Here is a 7,474-nt window from a genome sequence, read left to right as displayed (position 1 = left end):
AAATGGGGTAAAATTTTCACCCATGGAGTTCCTGCTCCATCAGGGCAGGAGATCCTTGTGCAGCAGGAAAAGAGGGAGCAGAGATGGGGTAACAATTTCATCCCATGGAGATCCCTGCTCCTTTGGAGCGGGAGATCCTCGGGCACCAGGGAGAGAGGAAGGAGCGGTAAAAACGCTGCCATCACCCCATGGAGACCCCGCTGAGCTCCCCATGGACAGCAGGGCAGGAGAGGGGAGAAATGGGATGGAAACTGGGCAGGGAGTGAGGAGCTGGAGGTGCCAGTGTGAGGAATCCTGGATTTCCCCGTCCATGCCATGCTGGGGGATCCACAGGAGGGGCAGAGCTCTGATCCCTCGGGCCGTTCTCCATCCCAGCTCCCTGGAATTGGGTTCCCAGCACATTCCCCACACATCTCGGGGTCCTTCCTGACGTGGATCCCATCCCTTCTCCCCACAGCGAGGGCCACCAGGAGAGCCTGGCCCACGAGGGCCCCCTGGTCCCCCAGGAGTGCCAGGAGCTGATGGCATCGATGTGAGTGAGCAGGAACGTGTGCTGGCTGTGGGAGGGAGGGAGGGAGGGAGGGAGGGGACACGGAGCACAAAAGGGACATTGTGAGTGGCACCGGGCTGGGGGTGCCGCTCAGGGCTGTTCCCACTCCTGATTTAGGGCAGACAGAGCAGCCCCAGCTCTGTTTGGTGCTGCACCCCAAATCCAGCTGCATCCACAGCTGGGGAATTGGGGGTGGGATTGGTTTTTGGGGATGTGCTGGGGGATTGTGGCTCATGGGTTGTGGGATGGGGGCCCGAACAGAGGGGAGCCCTGTGAGGCAGCAGAAAGTGCCCTTTCTCCAGGATGTGGTGTTATTTAAATGTTATTTAAACCCAGAGCAGCCACAGCGCTTCAGAAACCCCAGAACAGCGCTCACAAAAACCCACTTCACAAACCCCATCCAACCCCTCACAAACCCCCAGCAGAACCCTCACAAAATCCCACTAGAAACCCCACAAAAGCCCCCTCAGAAACCCCATCAAACCCTCATAAAAACCCCAGCACAACCTTCACCAATTCCCCCTCAAAAACCCCACTTCACGAAACCCCAATAAAACCCTCACAAACCCCAAAAAACCCTCACAAACCCCAGCACAACTGTCACAAAACCCCACTTCACAAACCACAGTAAACCCCTCCCAAACCCCCCAAAATCCCTCCCAAACACCAAAAAATCCTCCCAAACCCCAATAAAACCCTCAAAATCCCCAATAAAACCCTCACAAACCCTAATAAAACCCTCACAAAACCCCAAAAAACCCTCGAAAACCCAGTACAACCCTCACTAAAACCCCACCTCACAAACCCCAAAAAAACCCTAACGAAACCCTAGTACAATCTTCACCAATTCCCCCTCACAAAACCCTCCCAGACCCCAACCAAACCCTTGAAAACCCCCACTAAAACCCTCCCAAACCCCAAAAAACCCTCCCAAACCGCAATAAAACCCTTGAAAACACCCAAAACCCCTCCCAAACCCCAATAAAGCCCTCCCAAAACCCAGCACAACCCTCACTAAAACCCCACCTCACAAACCCCAAAAAAACCCTCCCAAACCCCAATAAAACCCTTGAAAACCCCACTAAAACCCTCTCAAACCCCAAAAAACCCTCCCAAACCCCACTAAAACCCTTGAAAACCCCACTAAAAACTTCCCAAACCCAACCTGCTTTTCAAAGCCTGGCCCCATCCCGCCCTGCCGGTGGGATCCAGCAGCTCCCTGCTGTCCCAGGAGCAGGAGGGGGTTTGGGGTGCCCAGGCTGGGCTCTGTGGGGTGCCCCGTCCCTTTCCCACCTGTCCCCTTTCCCCAGGGTGACAAAGGCCCTGTAGGATCTGCCGGCTCCCCGGTGAGTACCCACCGCACCCCTCAGCAGAGATCCCGCTCCTTCCGCGGGGCCTCCTTCCCCCCGATCCCAATTTTTCATTTTTGTCGGTTTTTTTTTTCATTTTTTTTTCGTTTTTTTTTTTTTTTCCCAGGGTGTCAAGGGCGAGCCCGGAGCTCCTGGCCCGGATGGACCGCCAGGGAAGCCTGGCATTGATGTGAGAACTGTCCCCTGTCCCCTCCTGTCTGCGGGGTCACAGCAAGCTGCTCCTGTCCCCAGGGTCTGCCCCGCATTAAAACGTGCCCAAATCCCTTTGGGCAGGAGCTGGAAGCACCTGGGGAATCCCAAAGGAGCTCGGGAAGAGCTTTTGCCACCCTTTTCCACCTTTAGGATCCCAACAGAGCTCAGGAAGAGCTTCTGGCACTCCTGCCCACTTTGGGAATCCCAAAAGAGCTTCTGGCACCCCCTCCCAAAATGGGAATCCCAAAAGAGGTTGGGAATTGCTTCTGCCACCCCCTCTGACCCTGGAAATCCCAAAAGAGCCTCTGCCACCCCCTCCCAAAATGGGAATTCCAAAAGAGCTTGGGAATTGCTTTTCCACCCCTCCCCACCTTTGGAATCCCAGCAGAGCTCCTGTTGTTTCCCCCAGAATAAATCGGAAGCGATTCCCCACTGTCCCCACTTCCTTGGCACCCATGGGGTGGCAGCGGTGACTCTGCCACTGTCCCCTCCTTGGCACAGCCCGGCAGGGGTGGTGGCAGGAAGGGGACGGGGCTGCCACCTCCCCCAGGTGCCCTGGGTGTGTGGTGGGCACCTGGGGAGCTCTGGGTGGGTTCCTGCCCCATCCCAGGGCTAAAACCGGGATCAGGGACGGGTGGAGCTGCCCACGTGTCCCTGCCAGGGCTGGATGTGCCCAGGGTCCCTGCAGGGCGTCCCTGTGCCGTGAAATTCCTGATGGATTCAACCCAGCGAGAATTCCTGGCTGGAGAGGAGGAGGAATGGGAATAACTCGCGGGGTCTCTTCCCTTGCAGGGCCTGACAGGAGCCAAAGGGGAGCCAGGACCCACAGGCAGGCCAGGAACCAAAGTGAGTGAGGGGCAGCCCCGGGCTCCTCATTCCCAGGATCCCTCATTCCCAAATTCCCACCTTCCCAAATTCCCACCTTCCCAAATCTCCACCTTCCAGAATTTCTATCTTCCCAAGCTCTCTCATTCCCAGGCTCCCACCTTCCCAAATTCCAACGTTTCCAAATTCCCACCTTCCCAAATTCCCAAGCTCCCTCATTCCCATGCTCCCACCTTTCCAAGTTCCCACCTTCCCAAATTCCCATCTTCCCAGTTTTCCACCTTTCCAAGGATCCCACCTTCCCAATTTCCAACCTTCCCAAATTTCCACCTTACCAATTTCCCACCTTTCCAAATTCCTACTGTTCCAAGGATCCCACCTTCCCAAGTTTCCACCTTTTCAAGGATTCCACCTGCCCAAATTTCCAACCTTCCCCAATTCCCACTTTCCCAAGCTTCCTCATTCCCAGGCTCCCACCTTCTCAGGCTCCCATGTTCCCAAATTTCCACCTTTTCAAGGATTCCACCTTCCCAAATTTCCAACTTTCCAAGGCTCCCGCCTTCCCAAATTACCACATTTCCAATTTCCTATCTTTCCAAGTTCCCAAATTCCCAGTCTCCCCCCTTCCCCCAGCCCCATCCTGGGGCCATCCCCACCACTCTGGAAGGGACCCGTGGATGCAGGAGCTGCCTGATGGAATTTTTGGCCCTGAAGCTGCATCTGGGGAGGGGGAATTGGAGCAGCTGCCGGAGCAGATCCTCCTTTTCCAGCTCCTGACTCTCCTCTTGTGTCCTGGCAGGGCCAGCCCGGACTCCCAGGGCCACCAGGGCTCCCTGTGAGTATCTGCTGCTCCCATGGGTGGGGTGGGCACCCCCCAAGTGCCCCCTGTTCCACCCTTGGTGGTGGGGTGGGAATTGCCCTCCTTGGGGCAGGAATTCTGGAGGATTTGGGGAATTTGAACCAATTGTAATAATTTTTTTTTTTTTTTTTTTTGTCGCAGGGTCCTTCACTGCCAGGACCCCCTGTAAGTGGCTGGGATCAGTGGCCTGGGGTCCTGCTGGGAATTGTGCAGGAGGAGCGCAAAGCTCAGCACCCCCAGAGGGGAGGGATCAGGATGGAACCTCTCATTCCATGAATTTCTCTCCCTTCTCCCTAAGGGGCTTCCAGGCCAGGTTGGACTTCCCGGGGAGATCGGAGTGCTGGGACCCAAGGTGAGGAGTCAGGAGGGGACAGGGAAGAAGTTCCCCTCCCTCCACCAGGAGCTGCTTCTGTGTCACCCCATTTTTTTTTAAGATTTTCTAAGCCTTCTGATGTTGACATTCTTGTAGTGAACTTTATCACACACTTTCTGTAAATAACCCGTTGTTTTGTCTTCCTTTATGGAGGAGGAAAAAACTGATAGACTGTTGGTTTGTCCAGTGTGATTGGAGTGGTGTCACTGTCATCCTCCAATCCGCTGTCACTTTTAGAAAACTATAAATGTTGGAGTCAGAAAATAAACTGCCCCTTTTCTTCCTTCACCTTGAGAATGACAGTGTGCTTGTGCTCTTTCGTGTCCAATGGTGACACTTCTGTGCCCTCCAGGGCTCCTGGGATGATCGGGGATGATCCTGAAATATGGGAATGGAGGTTCCCCTGGTGCCATCACTCTGGGCATGTCCCCATTCCTGCCGGGACATCCTGGCTCTCCACTTCCCCTCCTCATCCCAAATTCTCCTTTCCTGGCTTTCTTTCCTAGGGTGACCCTGGACCCGATGGCCCGAGGGGTCCCCCAGGCCCTCCAGGGAAACCTGTGAGTATCCCCCAGCCGCCTCCGGGAGGGAGAAGCTTCCCCAAGCTCATCCTGGGGATTGGGGCTGGAATTCGGGCTCTGGCTCTCCCCTCCCACCCTGCTCCTTGTTCCCTGCTCCTGATGTAAAATCCTGGAAAGCTGATGGTTTCCTTCCCTGCAGGGACTCCCAGGACACCTCCAAGGCCTGGAAGGCAGCGCTGATTTCCTGGTGAGAGCGGCCATGACCTTGTCCCCTGCTGTCACCAGGGTGTTCCCCGTGTCCTCTCTCCCTCCGTCCCTTCCTGGCCTTCTCCAGGTCATTCCCAACTCATCCTTGTCCTTCCTCTCCTCCCAGTGTCCCACCAGCTGCCCCCCAGGTCCCAAGGGCCCCCAGGGACTGCAGGGACTGAAGGTAAGGAAGTGCTGGAGCTGCTCTGGGGGAGAAAAATGGGAATTGTCACCTCCAGGATGTGGTGACAAGGATCCTTCTCTGGATCTCTGGAGCACCAGGACAGGAGGAAAGGTCCCTGTGGGTCCCCGGACCCTTCCTGGGGGTGGCACTCTGTGCCAAAGCCCCAACCCCAGCTCAGGATGTCACCTGTGGGATTCTGAACCTCCCCAATGTCCCCAGTGAGATTTTGAGCCCATTCCATGTCACCTGCGGGATTCTGAACCCCTGCAAAATGTCCCCAGTGGGATTTTGAGCCCCCTCCTCATCAGTGTCACCAGTAGAATTCTGAGCCCCCCATTGTCACCTGTGGCATTCTGAAACCCCCCTCAATGTCCCTATTGGGATTCTGAGCCCCCCAATGTGGGATTCGGAACCTGTTCCATGTCCCCAGTGGGATTCTGAGCCTCCCAGTGTCACCTGTGGCATTCTGAAGCCCCTCCAATGTCCCCATTGGGATTCTGAACCCCCTCCAATGTCCCCATTGGGATTCTGAAGCCCCTCAATGTCCCTATTGGGATTCTGAACCCCCTCCAATGTCCCCATTGGGATTCTGAGCCCCACCACATCCCCAGCGGGCACCCCAGGGTGGGATGTGGTGATGGGGGGGCTCTGTGGGATATGGCCACCAGGATGGTGCCACCACCCTGCAGCTGTGCCAGGGATTTTCCTCATGGATTTCCTCTCCCCTCTCAGGGACACAGAGGCCGCCCCGGTGCCCTCGGAGAGCCTGGAAAGCAGGGAGAGCCGGTGAGTGTTCCAGCAGGATCCCTGCCAGATCCCAACAGATCTCAGCAGATCCCAGCAGGATCTCAGCAGGATTTCAACAGGATTTCAGCCAAATCCCAGCCAGATCCCAGCTGGATCTCAGCAGGATCTCAGCAGGATCCCAGCAGGATCTCAGCCAAATCTGACCCAGATCCCAGCAGGATCTTGGCAGGATCCCAGCCAGATCCCAGCCAAATCCCAGCCAGATCCCAGCTGGATCTCAGCAGGATCTCAGCAGGATCCCAGCAGGATCTCAGCTGGATCTCAGCAGGATTTCAACAGGATTTCAGCCAAATCCCAGCCAGATCCCAGCAGGATCTCAGCTGGATCTCAACCGGATCCCAGCCAAATCCAAGCAGGATCCCAGCAGGATCTCAGTAGGATCTCATCAGGATCTCAGCCAAATCCTACTCAGATCCCAGCAGGATCTCGGCAGGATCTCAGCTGGATCCCAGCCAGATCCCTGCAGGATCCCCACCAGATCTCAGCAGGATTCCAGCAGGATCCAGATGTGGCCGTCCCTGTGGGGCTGGACCCAGGGAAGGAGTTTTGGGAAGGGAAAGGAAGAAGGGAGGAAAGAGGAGAATGGAAAACGTGGCAATGGGAGACCAGGGTGGCCTTCCCAGGGCGGCTTCCTGGGCAGGGCCACCTGTCCCCATCCCCTGCTGGGCGCCAGGTGGGGGCCGTGGTGTCCCCAGGCTGCTTTGTGTCCCCTCTCCCTCCAACATTCCCTTTTCTCTCCATTCCCAGGGCCCCAAGGGGGACGTTGGTGCCTCTGGAGAGCAAGGAGTCCCAGGCCCTCCGGTAAATCCCTCATTCCTCTTTTCTTGTCCCCCAAATGCTGCAGGATCTGGGCGTGGCCTCTTTGTCCTTGTCCCCAGGGAGGTGACACCGGCCTGTCCCTGCTCCCAGCACTGGGACTGCAGCAAAGCCTCCATCCCATCCCTCTCCCAGCCATGGATGCCACCACCTCTCCCTCTGGAGAGCTCCATGGGCACCTGGGCTGTTCCCAGGGATTATTTGGGATAAATCCCTGCTGTCCCCTGAGTCCCCCTTGCCCCGGAGGGGAATTAAAGCCACAGGAATTCTCAGAGCACTTTGAAGAAGAAAAACAATTACTGGGCTGAGCCCTGCAGGCCAGGAAAGGGCAAAACTGCTTTGAAGCCAAGAGCTCTGGCCCAGGGAAGTGGCTGCAGTTTGGGCCTGCTGGAGTTATGGAACTGACAGCTGGAAAAGCACCTGCTGGGGGGCTCCGGAATTAGGAGGGACTGGAATTTATCGTGTTTGGATTCCCAGTGTTGGGTTTTGCTGTAATTGTTGCTTCCCCCAGGGCTGTTTTTTTTTTTCCCAGCTGAATTTGCTGTGTTTCCTTCCCTGCAGGGACCTCAGGGCCTCAGGGGGTACCCTGGCATGGCAGGACCCAAAGGGGAGACGGTGAGTGCGGGTGGCATCCTCTGCCTCTGGGCTCCAGATGCCACTGAGATCATTCCCAGCAGCATCCTGTCACAGACATTTCCTTTATGAAAAATCCTCTCTCAGGATTTTTCCTG

The 7,474-nt window shown here is 56.3% G+C and overlaps 1 protein-coding gene across 1 annotated transcript in view; it reads left to right on the top strand.

Annotated features, from left to right (window-relative positions):
• Window positions 1-7,474, top strand: part of COL9A2 (collagen type IX alpha 2 chain) — a 17,710-nt gene that overhangs the window by 3,671 nt on the left and 6,565 nt on the right. The window contains exons 3-15 of the mRNA XM_031063039.1: window positions 458-532; window positions 1,861-1,896; window positions 2,027-2,089; window positions 2,905-2,958; window positions 3,737-3,772; window positions 3,938-3,961; window positions 4,095-4,148; window positions 4,676-4,729; window positions 4,890-4,937; window positions 5,064-5,120; window positions 5,853-5,906; window positions 6,675-6,728; window positions 7,305-7,358. Coding sequence (XP_030918899.1) covers window positions 458-532; window positions 1,861-1,896; window positions 2,027-2,089; window positions 2,905-2,958; window positions 3,737-3,772; window positions 3,938-3,961; window positions 4,095-4,148; window positions 4,676-4,729; window positions 4,890-4,937; window positions 5,064-5,120; window positions 5,853-5,906; window positions 6,675-6,728; window positions 7,305-7,358 — 663 coding nt within the window. The remainder of the gene's footprint in view (window positions 1-457; window positions 533-1,860; window positions 1,897-2,026; window positions 2,090-2,904; window positions 2,959-3,736; window positions 3,773-3,937; window positions 3,962-4,094; window positions 4,149-4,675; window positions 4,730-4,889; window positions 4,938-5,063; window positions 5,121-5,852; window positions 5,907-6,674; window positions 6,729-7,304; window positions 7,359-7,474) is intronic.

This window comes from Geospiza fortis, unplaced genomic scaffold (genome assembly GCF_000277835.1).
Source record: "Geospiza fortis unplaced genomic scaffold, GeoFor_1.0 scaffold289, whole genome shotgun sequence".
In the NCBI taxonomy this organism is placed as follows: Eukaryota; Metazoa; Chordata; class Aves; order Passeriformes; family Thraupidae; genus Geospiza; species Geospiza fortis.
The sequence above is the reverse complement of the archived record's forward strand: the minus strand, read 5'-3'. Positions and strand labels throughout refer to the sequence as shown.